The following is a 19,798-nucleotide window of genomic DNA, read 5'->3' on the forward strand; positions in this document are numbered from 1 at the left end:
GACATCAGGTGCCGTGCCTGGTGTCGGTAGAGCATGTTGATGTTCCGCAAGTCTTACCTGCATCCACAGGGTGACGTGTCGAAAATAGGCCTGCATGGATTCTTCCGTGAGGTAGCTGTTTGGGGCGGCACACATTTACGTGACAAGTTGTATACATAACCAATACATCTCAGTCGAAATATGCTTCATTGGCCAGAAGGACACATAAATGTAGATACACTGAGTCAGAAAGTTAATGTGCTTCGAGTTGGTTCCATTGATACAGAATGGTGTAAGGCCCAAGCAGCTGACGAAGAGTGCAAGCTGTTTGCAGTACAACGCAACCATAATTTCTTGTGGCAGTCATATGCAAGCAAACAAAGCTGAGAACTTGTATTGTGGTAACACGTACATTGCAAAATGTTGTATCAGAGCAAGTGGGCAAAAACGTGTCAGTAGGTCATGGGGATTGTAGTGTGCGTGATGTCTGCAGGACAGGATGTTAAAGGACTGGACGAGTGGGGGATTGAACATCATCCTTACATACTACAAGACGGAACAACTTCTGTTAATAGATGAAGCCAACTTTAAAACGAACTCAGAAAAGAAGCAAATCAATAATTTTCTTTAAGATTACAGGGACATCCAGTTACATTTCAAACTGAATAGTGAGTATTTAAATACCAGGAAACAAATTTCGTGCTTAAGACTGATCAGTTAAACTTTAAACTGAACAGAGATTAGCTTTAAACGAACTGTAAAATATAAAATGGGAAAATTTCAGTACAATTAAAATCTTTAATCTCATATCGGCTTTCGAACAGCATCATAAGCAGTCAATTTTCAACAGAGAAGAATGTACTTTAAATTCCCTGACTAAAACACCAAAACACATTAATAACACATAACGATTTCTCATCAACAGGTACTAAAGCCTCAGATCAACTTCAGAGCCGAAGAGTGTGAATAAGTTTGGCTCTGGTGTTACTGGGGACCAGCACACCTCCCAACAACAATAGTCTGGCTGAGACACCCAAATCAGCTGCTTCTAAAACACACAAAGCACACACGACCCAGGCCATGTATCAGAGACCAGACACACCTGTCGTCTTGCTTGCACACTCCTTTCCTGCTCACCAGTTCAACTACAATGGAGTGACAGCTTGTTTGCAGCCACCAAAGACTCAGTACCACATCTGCACCCTCTCTGGCCAAAGGTCAGACCACTTGCAAGCCGGACACAATGTATCGGATCTCGGCACTGCTCAGTCTGCCCCCCCCCCCCCGCCCCACACCCCCCCCCCACACCGCCACCCATAAAAGTCTATATGGAACCACCAGCTTTCATCTGGCTCAGGTGCATCCATTGGTAGCGCACTGTCTCCTCATTTCTGATCCAAAGAGTGACAAGGGTGATCATCTCGAGGACGCACCATGAGCCCACAAAACTTGATGTCAGCTTACACGGGGCTTCACTTCCATTGTCTCGTTCCCCAAAGTTCTTCACAAAAAGCAAGTGGTTCACCTTGAAGTTCCCTGGACATCAGCCATGGTTGCACTATGCCACTTTTCTTTTGTGGTCCCTTTCTATGTAAGCCTTAGTCCAACACCAGTTGCCCCTGACAGCTTCAGTGGGGCTCTCATCAGGCGACAAGCTGGCATTGGATGACAGGTTAGATAATGGGCAGTTCGGCAGATAGGGAAACATGAGAGATGCTGGAGCGGGCTAATATCTTCATGCCTTGATGAGTTTAACGCAAAATTGAACAATGGCAGGGAATCATTCCATTTTCTCAGGTCTTCAGCATGATATATACTCACCGCATCTGTAACGTTCCTATTAAATCTATCTGCAAAGAATGGCTGGTGATAGTAGAGTGGTGGTGTCGTGTGTAATCGCATGTTGAAACCTGAGTTTCTGGAACTCCCATTAATCAAATCCTGGAACATTGTCACTTATGAGAATCTTGGATCTCATAGCATTGTCACTTATGACAATGACGGGAAGCTCAAACACGGAAAATATTTTTATGAGGTATTTAGTACTGGCACCCCCTGTCATAGCACCTGCAGTCACTTCTCCATTTGGTGCGAACCAGACAAATTGCGTGAAGGCATCTTTGGTCCTACATAATCGATAAACGCTTCATTGGATGCTCAGCCCATGAGGATTGGAGCAACCCCTGTACATCCTTCAGAATTGGTTTTGGCAACCTTACACTTCCTTGAACTGACCCATAACTATTCTCATATCCTTATACAATGATGGCCATGTCAAAGACTGCTTAATCTTGTGAATAGTTTTGTAAATGGCCACATTCTGTCCTACAACCAACTCAGTCTTGGGATAGAGCCAGTACCAGCACCCTGGGGAGGCACATCTATCTGCCCACCCTTCCTAGTGTGGGATCAGAAAATCACTTTTTTCAGCTCATGTCCTGGGATATCTTCACGAGTTTCCAAACCACGCTTGATAATCCTCAGTTCCAGATCGTGCTGCTACTGCTCGCCTGGGTCAACAAACAAATTTGGCACCTTGGTAACTACTGAACTAACAACCTCCCCTCCACCTGAATCCACCAAGAGCCCTCACCCTCTTTCCCCAAACAGTCGACCACATCCTCCACCAGGTTCTCCTGTCCTCTTGTATCCCTGACGGAGAATTTGGAACTGGAAAACGGCACTGTCCAATGGGCAGTGCACCCAGTTTTATGAAGCTGTACCAACACCAAAGTGAGGACATGGCTTTCCGTGTGAAGGATGAATTCACGATGCTCTAAATAGAACTTGAATTTCCCAGTGGCAAATAGAATAGCGTACACTGAATATTTACTTTCAGTGGGCGTCAACGAACGGGATCCGCAGGTGACTGTCCTGTGCTCTCCGTCTCGCTCCTGCTACAATACTGCCACTGGCCCTGAATTGGAAGCATTGGTTTGAAAGATGAAAGGATGGTCTAAATCTAGGCCCGCCAACACCAGAGCATTACTTAATGCAGTCTTCAAGTCATCGAAGGCACTCTGCTGGCTCTCTGTCAGTCTCAACGGTTCCCCTTCCCGTCGCAACAAATTTAAAAGCCTCGTCAGTTTTGGGAATTTGTGCATGAATTTTGGAAAAAAATTAATCATTCCCTTGAACCTCGCTATTCCCTTTTTAGTTATAGGAGACTAAAAGTGGTATATAGCCCGAGTTTGTCAGTGTTCAAGTCATTCTGTTGGCCGAGAGCAGATGCCGTAGGAAAGATATCTCCTGATGCGCCACACAACTGGACCTGACGATGATGTTCGTGATATTTGGAAATGATGTACTGTAAACCACTAAGTCATCCATATAATTTTACGCAAATCTGAATTTAATGACGCCCAACACCGAATCCAAGAGCTTAAGTAAAACAGCCGCACTCGTCGACAACTTGAAGGGCAACCGCTTAACCTCCAAGTTCCAATCGGTGGTAAATGAAGTGGTCACATTGGCTTCCTCTGGTTCAAATGGCTCTGAGCACTATGGGACTTAACATCTGTGGTCATCAGTCCCCTAGAACTTAGAACTACTTAAACCTAACTAACCTAAGGACATCACACACATCCATGCCCGAGGCAGGATTCGAACCTGCGACCGTAGCAGTCGCGCGGCACCGGACTGAGCACCTAGAACCGCGAGACCACCGCGGCCGGCCCTCTGTTAGGAGAATTTGGTAATATGCTTGGTTCAAATCGGGCACCGTGAAATGCCGAGCGCTGACGAACCAAGTGAGTCAGTGATATAAATTAGGAAGAAATAGGTGGACTGATAAGATAATGAATGAGGAGGTTCTTTGCAGATGAGGGGAGGAAAGGAATATGTGGAAAACACTGATAAGGAGAAGGGACAGTACCATAGGACATCTGTTAAGACAGGAGGGAATGACTTCCATGGTACTAGAGGGAGCTGTAGAGGGCAAAAACTGTCGAGGATGACAGAGATTGAAATACATCCAGTATATAATTGAGGACATAGTTGCAAGAGCTACTCTGAGATGAAGAGGTTAGCACAGGAGGGGAATTCGTGGCGGGCCGCATCAAACCACTCAGAAGACTTATGACCAAAAAAAAAAATATTTGCCAGTACTTGTAAAATCATTCAACATAGTTATTACCGTATGAACATGCGCGCTATGTCCACTGTCTTGAATGTGCACATTGTTTACAGCACATTACTATAGTAAAAACTGTTTTTGGTGATCAAAGATAATTGTTACCAAATGAAATTATATTTTTGCTATATACACTACTCTTTGAAGAAAGTGAAACACCAAGACAGAGAAATGTGATCACAATGAAATTTATTTCACCATTAGGGACATGACAAAAAAAAATGATATGATTTACGGACCTGCTCATGCACTGTGACTCTGGAAATTCAATATGGAATATCACCACCAAATGCTGGCAGCAGAGCCGCTAGACGTCGTGGTATGAAATCAATAAGCATCTGAATGTGGACTGTTGAATACTCTACCACGCGGATTGTAGGTGCGTTCACAAACCATCGACTCTGATTGGAGGAGGACCTGAACAAACACCGACCGACCATCTCCAAGGCATGTTCGATAGTCTACATATCACGTGAATGGGAAGTGGTATCCGTCATTCTTCGAAAAAGGCTTGCACATTCCTCGCCAAATGTGGCTGGGCGTTGTCCTGCTGAAATATGGGATGTGGAATGGTCAGCAGGAGCTGCATGGTCTCAGCTGTAAAACATCCCTGATGTAGCAGTAGCCGTTCATATTGCCCTCAAGACATAGGAGAGAAGGTCGCATGTTACAGGCACTTGGCATTTGTCCTCTATGCCGCACACAATACCGATGGCGTTCACTACAGCGGCGCCGAACGCTTAGGCAAGCAGCACTGTAGGATAAGATGAAGTGGATCACGTCGAAAAACCACAACGTTTTGCCACTCGCCACGCTAGTGTCGTTTGTTTGTCCATTGTAGTCTGCGCTTCTGACGGGTTATTCTCATTGAAAGCTGACAGAATGGCGTGCATGCCACCAGTCCATCCCTCAAAAGACAGCGTCCAACAGTCGACACGCGCATGTCCCCTCCGTAGAAATGCTATGTCATGCCAGATCTGAGGATGAAGCTCTTCCGTCAGTTATGTCCAAGAGGACAATATGGCGTTCACCTAGAGCTGTGGCCACTTTGAGGCGTCCAACATCCTGTCGGCACTGTGTACTGCCCTCTTCTCCCCATGTTTCCACACACACCTCTCTATTGAAGCATCATGCCCCATACGAGCCGCGAAGTCACGAACGACAGACCCGCCTCCCAGAGATGAATCATTTTACCCTGACCGAATGCGCTCACTTGCTGGTACTCCCTGATATTCCACCCTGTGATGTTGGCGAGGCACAGTGGCACTTCGTTAAATGTTTTCACTTCCTGTGACGGCTCCACACCGACTGAACGTTGTGTAACAGTGACACAAGAGTCTGCTGTTGGGCCTACATGCACGCCGTCTCTCTGCCATTTAAATCACTTGTTATGGCTCTGGTGTTGTGTGCGTCCTCTTATCTTGTGCATGTCACATCACTGATTCCGAGAGTTATACTTTTTACAAATGGTAAAGCATAATTTAAATTATACAACATCGTTTGCCTGGAGATCGTTTGGTCATTCTCAGTTACAGTAAACATCAACAGCACGTATATAATTGATGTGATACAATGCAAATTAATAGCTACCATTCATTCATCATCCACATTTCATGTGTCACAGCATTAGTCACCGTAAAAATCTCTTAATCTGTTTCAGGACGCCTTACAATAATCAAATTATGTGAGGACGGGGCGTAAGTCGTGCTTGGGTAGCTCAGTCGGTAGAGCACTTGTCCGCGAAAGGCAAAGGTCCCGAGTTCGAGTCTCGGTCCGGCACACAGTTTTAATCTGCCAGGAAGTTTCATATCAGCGCACACTCCGCTGTAGAGTGAAAATTTCATTCTAGAAACAACCCCTAGGCTGTGGCTAAGCCATCTATCCGCAATATCCTTTCTTTCAGGAGTGCTAGTTCTGCAAGGTTCGCAGGAGAGCTTCTGTAAAGTTTGGAAGGTAGGAGACGAGGTACTGGCGGAATTAAAGCTGTGAGGACGGGGCGTGAGTCTTGCTTGGGTAGCTCAGTCGGTAGAGCACTTGCCCGCGAAAGGCAGAGGTCCCGAGTTCGAGTCTCGGTCGGGCACACAGTTTTAATCTGCCAGGAAGTTTCATATCAGCGCACACTCCGTTCTAGAGTGAAAATTTCATTCTAGAAATTAGTTATTGTTATCTCACAGGATATTTGATGTTTTTCCCCACCCACAAGCTTTCTTTAATATTCATAAAAATGAAGGCGAAGAGTGCTAGCTGACTTACCCGAATGGGGTGGGTGGTGATGAATGTGACCTGGTGGCCGCGCCTGGCCAGTTCCAGCAGTACAGTCCTCAACGGCAACTGGTGGCTGATGGATGGGGTCGGCACCACTGCCAGGATCCTGGCCCCCAGACATCTTTCATCCAAAGTCAGCAGGCAGGCGGCTGCTAGCAGCACTGCTGTCCTCATGGTCGGAACCTGCCAGTGGTGGTGGAGAGCCCGTCATCAGTGACGAAGAAGTAATAAGCTCATGTGACAAAATATAAGTAGCTTACGTAAAAAGGCACACAGGTTGCTTGGAGCGCTATAGATGGTATAGAACCAGTAGTAGTGCTCATGTGACCCTGTCGAATGACATTAATCATGGTATGTATCTTTGTACAGAATCAATGTAATAAGATTTGTCACTGTTGTAAGAGATTCCCTAACAGAGAAAATCATCCACTTACATGGGTCATGAGGAGGTAAAGGATCGATTGTCGAGCACCGAGTGTGCAGAGTCAATAAGATTGTGATTGCTAAATGAGCAGCGGGTCATTGTGATGGAATGCAGATGGGGGCAGATTAGAAATAATATCGGCTAACGTCGTAGCCATCGCCGTGGATTGACCCTTAGTAAATTGTTAATCATGTTAATTACTAATGGCAACAAAGGACAAAGTTTCAGCTGCAAGAATATTTCAGATTTTAACAATCAAAATTTAAAAGTGGGTGTTACAATGTAGAAACCCGATTAGAGAAAAGAAAGGAGTTATCACGTTTGAACATGCCCATCACTACACTGAACAAGATTTTCGCTCTGGCTGGCGTATCAACGAGGAATTTCTAATGACTCTGCAACAAGCAGTGTGCAGCTCGCAGTCACGTAAGACAGCGTAAGAACAACGGTCTTAAAACTAAGAGGGACCAGAGGACTGGGATTCGATAGTAGGCAAAGGAATGGAAGGAAAAACTGGAGCACATAGATTGGGAGAAAGAATGAATGAGAAAGCTGTCTATCAAAATTTTCCTCAGAGCATAATTTTATATTCGCTGACACTTGGTCTGGGAATCTTGTAAGACAGCTGCACTCATGGAACAGATATGGAGACACTGGATGGTTTCAGATTGAAGACAGATATTTCGATACCAGATCCTAAAATGTACGACGTTCTCAGGGGCATATGTGGACTCTGATCATAATTTGTCATGAACTGCAGATTGAATGGAAGAAACTATATAAAGGGAGGAAATAAAGGGTTTGGGACCTGGAGAAATGAGATGAACCAGAGAGTTTGAGTTAGGCAACAACTGGCTTACATACGGAAAGGGAGTACAATAAGAGACAAATGGACGGCTTTCAGAGACGAAATAATAATGGCAGCAGGGAATCCAAGAGGTAAGACATGCCCTCCTAGAAATCATTGGATAACACAAGAGCTATTGAATTTAATTGACAATAGAAGCAAATATAATGAAAAAAGGCAGCGATTGGAGTAGGCGAAAGGGATTTTTTTTTTTATCAACAGCCTTGTGACTGCGTTGATGCATCCCATCAGGGATTTAAACTACTTTGTGAAACCAATGGCACTTCACAATTCTGGACTGCCCAGTTTCATGCTGAGCCTAACAACTCGCTAAAAGATTCATATAATCTTTCAAATCACACATGACGAAGCTGTTACGACAACACAGTAAACACAATGCTTTGATCCTCCTATCACAGAACAGTGCGACTCCTCAAGGTACACAATCCCCAGGGGAAAAGCTCTATGGACATTCAAACTGAATTTTAACGTTAGTTTTAAAGCCACTCTTGCATACACGTGTCAAGCCTTGTCACCAGTCAATATATATTTTTTCGACAGGATGAACCGTTACTTATTTCAACGTATGAGAAAAGAGACATGGGTGCTAGATATATTCATAGGGCAGTTAGGCAATCATATGCTTAAGATTCATTGTTCACATGTCACCCCTTCCTCACTTCCCTTTCCCTTAAACTTCCTTTGCTAAGGCACATGCTAGTTTGAACATGTCAATATGTCTGGACTCAGCTGTCTTTCTGGATAAGTATTTGTACACATTTTAGCAAATGCTCCCTTTCATCACACGCTTGCAGCCCTCTCTAACACTCCCACCACTCCCACCCCACCTCGTTGTATGAATATCACCGGAACCGTGCCACGATGGGTATGTATTGCACAATCAAGTAAGTCTCATACAAACCGATACTTGCTGATGCGTTCTAACTAGCATATGTGTTATTCCTCGTATGACACAGCTGTCAGCTGTACTTTTATCAGGTTTCTGTCAGAGGGTGGCTGTTATGGACTAGTGGACTGCCAAGACTAATTATACATAGGGTGGTCCGTAATGCAAAAGAAGGAAATGTGTGCTGTATTTCATGGTTACCTACGTGGAAAATTTTCCAGGATGAGATGCAGGGTGTACTCCAGCAACTCCATGTAAAGGGATGTAAACCAGATTTCGCTCGGATTTTTAACAAAATGAAGATGTGATTCCCTAAACCAGACCAAGACGAAACAACAATGTGGTTATGAACAGCAAATGTCTCGGACTAGACAATTCATAAAGATATTTAACAAACTTTTAAGTCAGATCACAAACTCAGGATCCAACAACGACCTAGGTAACCATCTTACCGATTTTATAACGTGATTTTGACTTTTTACGTTTTCATGGGCAAAGAACATGCTACTATTAGACAGGAAGCTATGATTTATAGTTACAGAATGGATGGTGTGTTTGACCTGTGGAAGACAGTCTAGTTGTACTGAATGTTAACATCCACTGTGCGACAGAATAAGTTAGATTTATCAGTATAAGTGATAAACGTTTTTTATTGCAAGATGAAATTAATAACCTAGCATGAGGTCACTATAATGTTAGTGTGACACTAAAAAGTAGTTGCAAGTGGGTAATTGACAGCATAGCAATCCCACTTCTCAATTAATATAAATGTTTATTAAATTCAGATTTAAAAATTACTATTCAGTATTTTATTTGATAGAAGTCTTATGAACTATCCAATGTGCAACACAATACATTAGCGTTGAGCCGTGCACTGCTCATGTTCATGCCATTTATTGTTTGTCATCTTCTATTACGGTACTGTCGTCTCGTTTTCTTATTCCATTTACTTGGGGTCACTATCTTCCTGCCGTACTTGCCCATGAGTGGCAGCAGCAGCGCGTATCGATAAGTGCACTGTCGTGCCATCTCTGGAGTCACCGATAGTATTTCCGGGTCGTCGTGTGTCGGGAGTTAAGTTGGGAGCTCAGTTGGAGATGGACCAGTAGGGCGGTTGGGACGCAGAACCAGTGCAGTCGGGCACGGAGCCCCAGTGAAGTCCGCACAGCCAGTATCAGTGGGGACGACCGTTGGTTGGTCGTTCGGTCGGTCGTCTCATCGACGTGGTGTATTTGGGTCGGTTCCTTCCTGTGCAGAGATGTCGGTTGTGTTCACTCTGCATGGTTGGGTCCGAGCCAGTGTCTCTGGGACGTCGTCCATCCGAAGGAAGTCAGTGAGTTGGAGACGCACCAGCAGTGTAGTCGCGACGGAGCAGCAGTCGCAGATGGACCAGCAGTCCATTTGGTCAGTTGGTGTGGAGCAACAAGCAAGCCCCCGTCGCGCAGAGTTGGGCTCGAGCCGCTGGCGGCGTTCACGTGTGGTTGGAGTGTGAGGTGCTGCTTGCGAGTGCTACGAAGTTCGTGACTCACCGATCTTGGACATGGAAGTTGAGTTCTCGCTTAACTTACTATTTAGCCTCAACTGTTTACCTTTCTTCGTTTGATTCTGTGTGTCGTTTTATTGAAACCTTATGGTCGTTTTTCTGGCTGCGTGGAGCGGAACTGATTTGGTTGATTGGTCAGTCACCTGTCTCTCTGTTGAGTTGCCTTCCGATTAAGAAATTGTTGGTCAGGATGCCTGTTTCGCCTAAACGGGCGTCAGTGTTACCATTCCAGGCCGACCCTTGGAGCTTCTGAGCGCCGTTCCGTGTCTGATACATAGTAACTTCCCTGTTTGAGTTTTAGTTATTTGGTTGATGTGTGGCCTTCAGCCGAGTTTTTATATATCCTGAATTAATGTTCTTGTCTTGCACTTAAGGCATGAGATTGGTGTTGCTATAGGGACCTTCAACCGAATTTTACATCAAATCTTTTGAGGCCTTAACCCATTAGATTATTGTGTTAATGTGTGGCCTTCAGCCGAGTTTTAATATCTCTTGAATTAATGTTCTTGTCTTGCACTTAATGCATGAGATTGTTGTTCTTATAGGAGCCTTCAGCCGAATTTTACATCAAATCTTTTAAGGCCTTAAGAGGTTAAATTATTGTGTTGATGTGTGGCCTTCAGCCGAGTTTTAATATCATTTAAATTAGTGTTCTTGTATTGCCCTTAAGGGATCCGATTTTGATGTTTTTTATGGGGCCTTCAGCCGAATTTGCTTCCATTGTCTTAAGATGCCTTCTACCATTGAATTGAAACGCTTCTTATTGCTTAATAGGCGGCCTCCAGCCGAGTTCCATTAAAATTAAAGTGCTAAGGCCTTCAACCTGTTTAGACAGAAGATTTTGAAAATATTTTGGGTCAAACCTCCAGAAGGACCTTGTATTTTAAGTTTTTGCTTAGGCCTTGCGTCTTGCATTTTGAGTGTGGCCTTCAGCTGATCTAAACTTAGTTAAGGGAGGTCGATTAAGGTTTTGAGTGTTTTGCATTGTTGTGTAATATGGTGTGTGGACAAATAAAGCTTGTATGTTGAGTGTAACTGGCCACAACCTCATTTTGGCCCCTTTCCACGACCTAACCCGCTCTGTCCTGCTAGCCCAGGCATTTCAAGCGTTATCAGTAGAAGATTATAACTGTACTGCAATAAGATTAACACTGTACCATGTGGTCGCTATAAAGTATGAGTGACTTTCAGAAATAGTTGAAAACTGCTAGATAAAAACGTAGCAACCCTCGTTTCTTACCTATATGAATGTGTATTATATTCAGTTGTAAAGCCAGCCGGTGTGGCCGTGCGGTTCTAGGCGTTTCTGTCTGGAACCACGCTACCGCTACGGTCGCAGGTTCGAATCCTGCCTCGGGAATGGATGTGTGTGGTGTCCTTAGATTACTTAGGTTTAAGTAGTTCTAAGTTCTAGGGGACTGCTGACCTCAGAAGTTTAGTCCCATAGTGCACAGAGTCGTTTGAACAATTTTTCAGTTGTGAAAAATACTGTTCGGAATATTATTTCATCGAAGTGTAAAGTAGTTTCTAGTGTGGAACTACGTAAGTCAGTCATCACCAAGTGTACCTTAGGCCAATAAGTGATCTACACGTGTTTTGTACAGTCAGAGAAATAATTTAGGTTTCTTTAAAGTGATGCTTCACTTTGCTATAAAGACTGAACTCCAGTCAGCACCAGGTATACCTAAACCTGCAACTTTGATCAGTAGTGACAATGAGAGACCAACCTATGTTTTGTACTGTTATTGAAAAAAAATATTTTGAAAATAATACAATTTTTTGTTTCTTTGAACTGCTATTTTGCTTTGATGCAAAAATCGTATTTTCGTCCACATCAGAGATCCTCTGTGTGGAACCTTGTCCAGAGACATTGCTACTTCTGGGGCTCATAGAAGCACAGCATCCCTTTCATTGTAACCAAGCAGCAGCCGAGTTGATCTAAGTGTTATTGAATCTAATATATCGTATTTTGTGTTTTCCGTAGTTATACCTACGTATTACGAAAATTCGCAGCTTAAGTGATATACAGCACTAATGACCATTCCAAATACACGTCATAGAAAGAAATATTGGAATGTGTGACGTCAGTGGCTAAAGACACCGTAGCTCTTTTCTTGGGCCTAGCTCTTGGTGTTATTTACTAACTGAAAGGACAGATCATACAGTCTACAAACCTTGCAGAGACCCTTGGTACCATAGTTTTGAGTGCTAAATGTCACAGCCTTCCTCAGTATGACAACCAATTTCTATGCCTGCTCAGACATAGAGCTCCATTGGAATTTTCAAGAAGTGTAGCAAATACAAAGCCAATCATTAGAGGTACATGCCGATAGACTTAGGTAGCGCTTGATTACACCTAATTGGTTCAAAACTGTTAATTGTGTAACCAGGTTCGTAAGACTTTCAGTTAAGGAGTAAGACCTAAACCTCAACACAATGGAACAGTGAAATGGCCAGTTTAAGGGACATTAATATTCTCTGTCTTAACTTTTCGTGGATACATTTCCCATGTCAAGAATATTAAGGCAACGAAATTTAGTTAGTCTTCTAGGAAAACTATTTTCGGGAAGAAAGGATTTTTTTGTGAGGAATATATGATTTGAGACTTACTGTGCATGTCAGTTAATTTTATTACGAAATGATACTTATAACTAGTACTGACATTTAAACAGGACTTTGATTTCAGGCACTTAATTTTGAATTTAAGCATTTTTTTCTGTAGGCTTTCAAAGTTTTCCGAAAGACGACGACTGACAGATGGAAAGGCCATGGTACAAGTGTGAGTTATGTGAAGGTAATACCTATTTGAATGTCGTTTAAGATAAGTACGTGATTCCTAACTTTTATGCGGTTTGCTTAAAGTACGTGGAGGTGTCATATCACTGGTAAGAGATTTTGGATCCAAAGCTGGATACTTAATTCAATTCTGGACACAGTGCAGCTCGTGATTGATCATATTTGTTACGCTGATTACGATGCGTCAATGAGTGAGTGAGTGATTATTGTTAGATCCGGATACAAAACGTAACCAACTTTCATGTCAATCTTATTTTACTGTTAATTACAAGCCTCCATTAAGGATACTGAAAATATTTATCGTTTATAAAAATGATCAGTTTGGCGAGAGATTTTAGTTTGTGTTGAGCAGACGATTCTATTACTTGTTCAGCGTTTACATAGGTATTCTTTACTCGAACATCTAGCCACTTTTGACACGGTACGCTCTCATTCACAAAATTATAGTAATAATCAATAGTCCTATAGCTGAACTCAATGCTGATAGTTCATAAATCACATTCATCAGCTGGCATAATTTCGTAACAGGACAAAGTCCTCCAGTCAGCAATCTAATTACACACTCCATTTCCATAGTAATTTTTTATATTGTCGTTAATAGCAGCTTCTTTCATCTCTCTCCTGAATGGTGTGAGAAGAATTTGTGTCCATTTGAGCATCTACACAAAGTGACACCTTGTTCCACTGTCGAGCTTGTGTGATGGAAGCAGCAGAAATATCTTACCATCTGTCTCAGCTGCTGGGCCTGTAAACACTAACAAGAGACAATAGGCAGAAGTAGATCGCATTTCTAAGTACGTTCTTGTTTCCGTATCATCGCGTTGACTGAGAGACTTGGTTGCACATCTAACAAGCACACCTTTCGTCTGCTTCCATTTCATGAAGATTCAAAACACTCATGATTTCGAAACAGTTCACACAACAGTTTTTTATGAAGCTTCCATTGCACGTAACATTTTATATATCCAGGATTGTTTCGCATTCTCTCTGCCGGCCATTGATTTCGCATGGGCCTTACGCTGACACTATGACAGAATATTATTTTTCATTTCATCACTATGTAGTATATTATGATCAACCATTTTCTTAATGGGATATAACCAAGGTCACAGAGAAAAATTTGTTCTCCAGATCCTAATAATTATTTAAGAAACACGTTCGCAATGTTCCTGTCTTCCTTGAGGCCGACAGCAAAAGTCTCGGGTGAGACTGCATCGTCACGCAAATTTGTGGCATTTCATTGATGCCACAGCGGACGGAGGTACACTTGGAACGACAGAGCACGAACGCTATCCGTCAAGCCAGATAAATTCTGGTAGTTGAATGGTATCAGCAGTCTCGCTGATAACCGCGATATAGGTTTATCGCCTTTATCGTTCGGAGCCTTTATAATAAACAGAGTTCTAAACACTGCCCAGATCCTAATTTCTCTACCAGCAGCATCAAACCTTACGTAGTTCAACATAAATTTCAAAGGAGCTACGTTTGACAGCAGACACTGAATAAAATCCAGTAAGTTTTAAGTTAAGGAATCACTTTATAGTTTCGATAACCCCTTCCAAAACGCTACTATTTTATTACTGAACTGTAGCATCTTAAGACCTTCAGTTCAGAGTGTCTTCTTTCACTGTTATTGAACTCAAAACTCCTACAACCGAAAAAGACGCCGAAACTCGCTTTCCGCTCTGAATCAACAGTGACTGAGCAGGAATATCACTTCAGATGTGTCATCTACTCCGATGTACCAGCCATTAACGAGTCATCAAACGTTACAGAAATTTACTCAAAACCATTTCCTATATATTTAAATTATGTACATTTCTCTTTATAACGAAAGAAATTTAAAATACAGAAAAAATTAGAAGGGTTACGCAGAATTTGCGCCACACTTTATTGTGAAAACTCAGATGGGACTAACCACACCAACTACCCGTAACAGCCTAACCATCTGTCTCACCTGCTTACGAGGGAGCGATGAGCTCGTGCTACACGCTTACTCGGTCTCCTGTGACCGCAGCCTGCTTGTGATGTTGGTTGAGCGCGTCTCTACTGTCTTTTGCAGGTTTTCAGGCGGTGAGTACTTGTGGAGAGAGATGTCTCTCATAGTATCACTTATCTAGGTAGCGCTTTGCGTCACTGCGTCGCGGTACTTACGTAGCTTTCGATTAATCATACCGATAGCAGCCTCTTATGTCAACAATGACCCTCTTGAAGAATTCCTCGTAACATTGTGTCACTGCCATTATAGAAATTTACTACCTATTATTGGATACTTCTTGGGAAACCAAGTGTAGCTTTACGACGAAATAAGAGTACGAAGAACCAAGGTGGAAATTTGATCTTTACATTTCCAGTATAATTGGAAACATTATATTGCAGTTTCATTTTTTTTCCAAGTAACCCCCGTCAGAAGCGATTGCATCATGGTATTATGGAGAGCACCGATTCGATGCGTGGAGCTTGAAAAGAGACGGAAAGAAATAGTATCGACTGATAAAATACATAAACCAGATACGTAAAGTTTACCCATAAAAAAGTACAGATCTGTTTGATTTTAACAAATCATTAGAGAAAAATGCCAATTACAATAGCGGTCGAGAGGAAAACTTGTTAACTACGCTTTGTTAAAGTAATGAGCCAACAAAATGACATTAGTGCTTTAAATAATGAAGTGCTGCACCAGCTACGTTTCGTCATTAATAGCCCGGCACACTTCAGAAAATTTTTCGATTTTAAGGTACTGTGGGAGCTCATATCTGAACTGCATGTGATGTTTACTTGAGTGTTCTCCTTCTTTGCGCTGCAGTTTTCTTTCTTTTTTGTTTGTTTGTGTGTGTTGGCTGTGTTTATTGGCTGTGTATGTGTGAATGTTTTGTCTTAAAGTAGGCCTATTGCTTCTCCTTTATTACGTAGTAATTACGTAGTAATTCACACGCATACGAAGCATAGCTCAAACTGTTTGCAGACAATGTGTATGATGGGACTGGTAGACGACAGGTGCAATAATTTGATTTTTATACGTTGTTTTGGCTTCAGGGATAGGCGGGATAACACTCCGAGTCCCTTGTGAGGATGTTATTGTGGAGATTTTTTTGTTGATGCGTTTGATGCTGTGATATATCTTACCCCATTCCTTACTATATATATATATATATATATATATATATATATATATATATATATATATATATATATATATATATGAATAACATGTTTAAATATACAGTTAGAGAAAAGTAGGCCCATGTGAGTAGCTCTGGAGGCCAATGCTGGTTTATAAGTAGCCTTAAAATTACTAGTACTATCCTTAGACCACAAATAGTATACCTAAGTGGTTTCCTAGCCAAATTCTTGTGGAGCGAAAAGCCGTAAAAAATCCGAGAGTATGAAAATCTTGTGCAAAATTCACAGATTAGTCAAGAAACTGAAATCGAGATCGAATATTGTTAAAAGAGAAACAGGGAAAAAAGCCATAAAATGGCTCTGAGCACTATGGGACTTAACATCTATGGTCATCAGTCCCCTAGAACTTAGAACTACTTAAACCTAACTAACCTAAGGACAGCACACAACACCCAGCCATCACGAGGCAGAGAAAATCCCTGACCCCGCCGGGAATCGAACCCGGGAACCCGGGTGTGGGAAGCGAGAACGCTACCGCACGACCACGAGATGCGTGCAAGCCATAAAAGATTACATTATTTATGTTAAATGGAATAGAAGTGTTGCAAACAACTGAAGTGTAGCAGATATTTTTAATAATTACTTTTTTTTAATAGAAGAGAAAATCGGTGCAAGTCTTTCAGAAGAGAAAGCAAAACAGTATGTTATAGTGAAGGAGCAAAACGGAGGATATTTAGTGAATTAGAAATTAATCTCCTGTACTCATCTGAAACATGGACGATCATCATAAGTCTAAATTGGGTGGGCAATATCTCCAATAAGATAATGAAAAGTTGTGGACCTGTAATATATAACATTCTTAGTCAATAATTTGATACATTATTAACTCAAGTGATTTCCCACAAAATTGAAATATGCCATTGTGAAGTCTTTCTATGAAATGGCAGATTATCCAGATGTCTACACTACTGGCCATTACAATTGCTACACCACGAAGATGACGTGCTACAGACGCGAAATTTAACCGACAGGAAGAAGATGCTGTGATATGCAAATGATTAGCTTTTCAGAGCATTCACACAAGGTTGGCGCCGGTGACAAGACTTGCAACGTGCTGACATGAGGAAAGTTTCCAACCGATTTCTCATACACAAACAGCAGTTGACCGCCGTTGCCTGGTGAAATGTTGTTGTGATGCCTCGTGTAAGGATGAGAAATGCGTACCATTACGTTTCCGACTTTGATAAAGGTCGGATGTAGTCTATCACGATTGCGGTTTATCGTATCGCGACATTGCTGCTCGCTTTGGTCGAGATCCAATGACTGTTAGTAGAATATGGAATCAGTGGGTTCAGGAGGGTAATACGGAACGCCGTGTTAGATCCCAACGGCCTCGTATCACTAGCAGTCGAGATGACAGACATCTTATCCGCACAGCTGCAACGGGTCGTGCAGCCACGTCTCGATCCCTGAGTCAACAGATGGGGACGTTTGCAAGACAACAACCATCTGCACGAACAGTTCTACGACGTTTGCAGCAGCATGGACTATCAGCTCGGAGACCATGGCTGCGGTTACCCTTGACGCTGCATCACAGACAGGAGCGCCTGCGATGGTGTACTCAACGATGAAACTGGGTGCACGAATGGCAAAACGTTATTTTTTTTCGGATGAATCCAGGCTCTGTTTACAGTATCATGATAGTCGCATCCGTGTTTGGCGACATCGCGGTGAACGCACATTGGAAGCCATACTGGCGTATGACCCGGCGTGACGGTATGGGTTGCCATTGGTTACACTTCTCGGTCACCTCTTGTTCGCATTGACGGCACTTTGAACATTGGACATTACATTTCAGATGTGTTACGACCTGTGGCTCTACCCTTCATTCGATCACTGCGAAACCCTACATTTCAGCAGGATAATGCACAACCGCATGTTGCAGGTCCTGTACGGGCCTTACTGGATACAGAAAATGTTCGACTGCTGCCCTGGCCAGCACATTCTCCAGATCTCTCACCAACTGAAAACGTCTGGTCAACGGTGGCCGAGAAACTGGCTCGTCACAATACGCCAGTCACTACTGTTGATGAACTGTGGTATCGTGTTGAAGCTGCATGGGCAGCTCTACCTGTACACGCCATCCAAGCTTTGTTTGACTCAATGCCCAGGCGTATCAAGACCTTATTATGGCCAGAGGTGGTTGTTCTGGGTACTGATTTCTCAGGATCTACGCACCAAAATTGCGTGAAAATGTAATCAGATGTCAGTTCTAGTATAATAAATTTGTCCAATGAATACCCGTTTATCATCTGCATGTCTTCTTGGTGTAGCAATTTTAATGGCCAGTAGTGTATAACTACCGCCCAGTGTTACTGCTTTCATCATATTTTATAATTTTTGAGAGATTAACGTACTCTAGGGTTGTTATGCATCTTTGTGGTAATGGGTACTTAGCCAACAACTGTTTTTATTTCAAATGGACACATTATACTGAGTCAGGTATTTATACATTTATTCAGCACATAACAAAAATTTTAAATGATAAATCATCAACTGAGATATTATACGAATTGTCTAAGTCATTCCATTGTGTCAAACACAGTATTTGATTAGGGAAACAAAATTTTTGTGGAATGCCGGATGTAACCCGCTGGTTGGCTCACATATCACTAGTTTTGTTATTATCGATGGTGAGGAAATAAGCTTTTAATTTTCCAAGATGTCAGTGTATAAAAAATGTATGCAGTGCCAATATGTAGGTACATCATGAAGGTGTTTCTATTATTTTGCTGTATGCCGAATATGAAAGCTTGCATTAAATTTTCTAATGATATTTAAAATCCCTTGATTCATTACATTCGTGCAGAAGTAGAGTTTTTAGGGATTTCTATGGTTCATTTCATGGTTCTTGTACATTTTTTGTCCATCCCCTTATTATGACTATTTTATGATTAACATAGTCAATTAATAGTTCATAGGCAAATTCAGCTGCACCCAAGCCTCCCACTTTCGATATGCAATGATGTCTGTCTCTCTCTCGTACAGTCTTTAAATAGTGCTGTGCTATTGTTGTAAGTCTTCAAGTATCTTGGAAGTTATAAGTGACGCATGCCGCCCAGCGTCTAAAATGCGACGAGCTTGTAATTGTTATAATGTCTTTGTAGCTCTTACGGTACGCACCCGAAGTCCAGTGGGCATGCGATTGCTCTGAGTTTTGCTGTATTCGAGTAACTTTCGCAGCTTGTACTCTCTTTGAACTATGTGCCAAATCAGACTTAACGTCTGCGAGGCTGGTGGTAATAGTCTGAAAGAGAGTTTTTTAGCTTACGGTCCGATTTTATTGTCATAACTACACCAAAACTCTTCAGCAAAGCCTGATGGTTTAGCAACTCAATATCATAAACCACCCACACAATGACATTGGATATGCACTGTCACGGAATAATCTACAGACACTGCGAGTCGCTGATCACGCCAGCGTCGTCTGCGTGCCATTCTCAATACCACATTTGAAAACGTTAATAATAAAAAATATACAAATTTCTAAAGTAGCCTGTGCTCTTTCTGAGGGTACAAGCTACTTCTGCACCAAATTTTATCGGAAGTGGCTCAGCGTCACAGTCGCGAAAACATATGAGACAGTTACTTTCGCAATTAATAATAGCGTTATTAGTATGGAAGTATGGACCAAACACGTTGAGGACTGAATAAGCTCTGAGGCTCTGAGCACTATTGGTACTGAATAAGAGTTGAACTGATTACGCTCAATCATGTTACGT

At 42.4% G+C, this 19,798-nt stretch overlaps 1 protein-coding gene across 6 annotated transcripts in view; it reads right to left on the reverse strand.

Moving 5' to 3' along the window:
* The window catches only part of LOC126253003 (UDP-glucosyltransferase 2-like), a 324,067-nt gene that overhangs the window by 206,559 nt on the left and 97,710 nt on the right, over positions 1-19,798 (reverse strand). For 5 of the 6 annotated variants that reach the window (XM_049954048.1, XM_049954046.1, XM_049954049.1 and 2 more), the window contains exons 1-2: positions 14,851-14,969; positions 6,365-6,559 (exon numbers count right to left, since the gene is read on the reverse strand). The exons of the other annotated variant lie outside the window; for it this stretch is intronic. In XM_049954048.1, coding sequence (XP_049810005.1) covers positions 6,365-6,550 — 186 coding nt within the window. In that variant the 5' untranslated portion in view covers positions 6,551-6,559; positions 14,851-14,969. Of the gene's footprint in view, positions 1-6,364; positions 6,560-14,850; positions 14,970-19,798 lie in introns of those variants that run through there. 6 annotated transcript variants of the gene reach the window in all.

Source organism: Schistocerca nitens, chromosome 4, assembly GCF_023898315.1.
Source record: "Schistocerca nitens isolate TAMUIC-IGC-003100 chromosome 4, iqSchNite1.1, whole genome shotgun sequence".
NCBI classification, from domain to species: Eukaryota; Metazoa; Arthropoda; class Insecta; order Orthoptera; family Acrididae; genus Schistocerca; species Schistocerca nitens.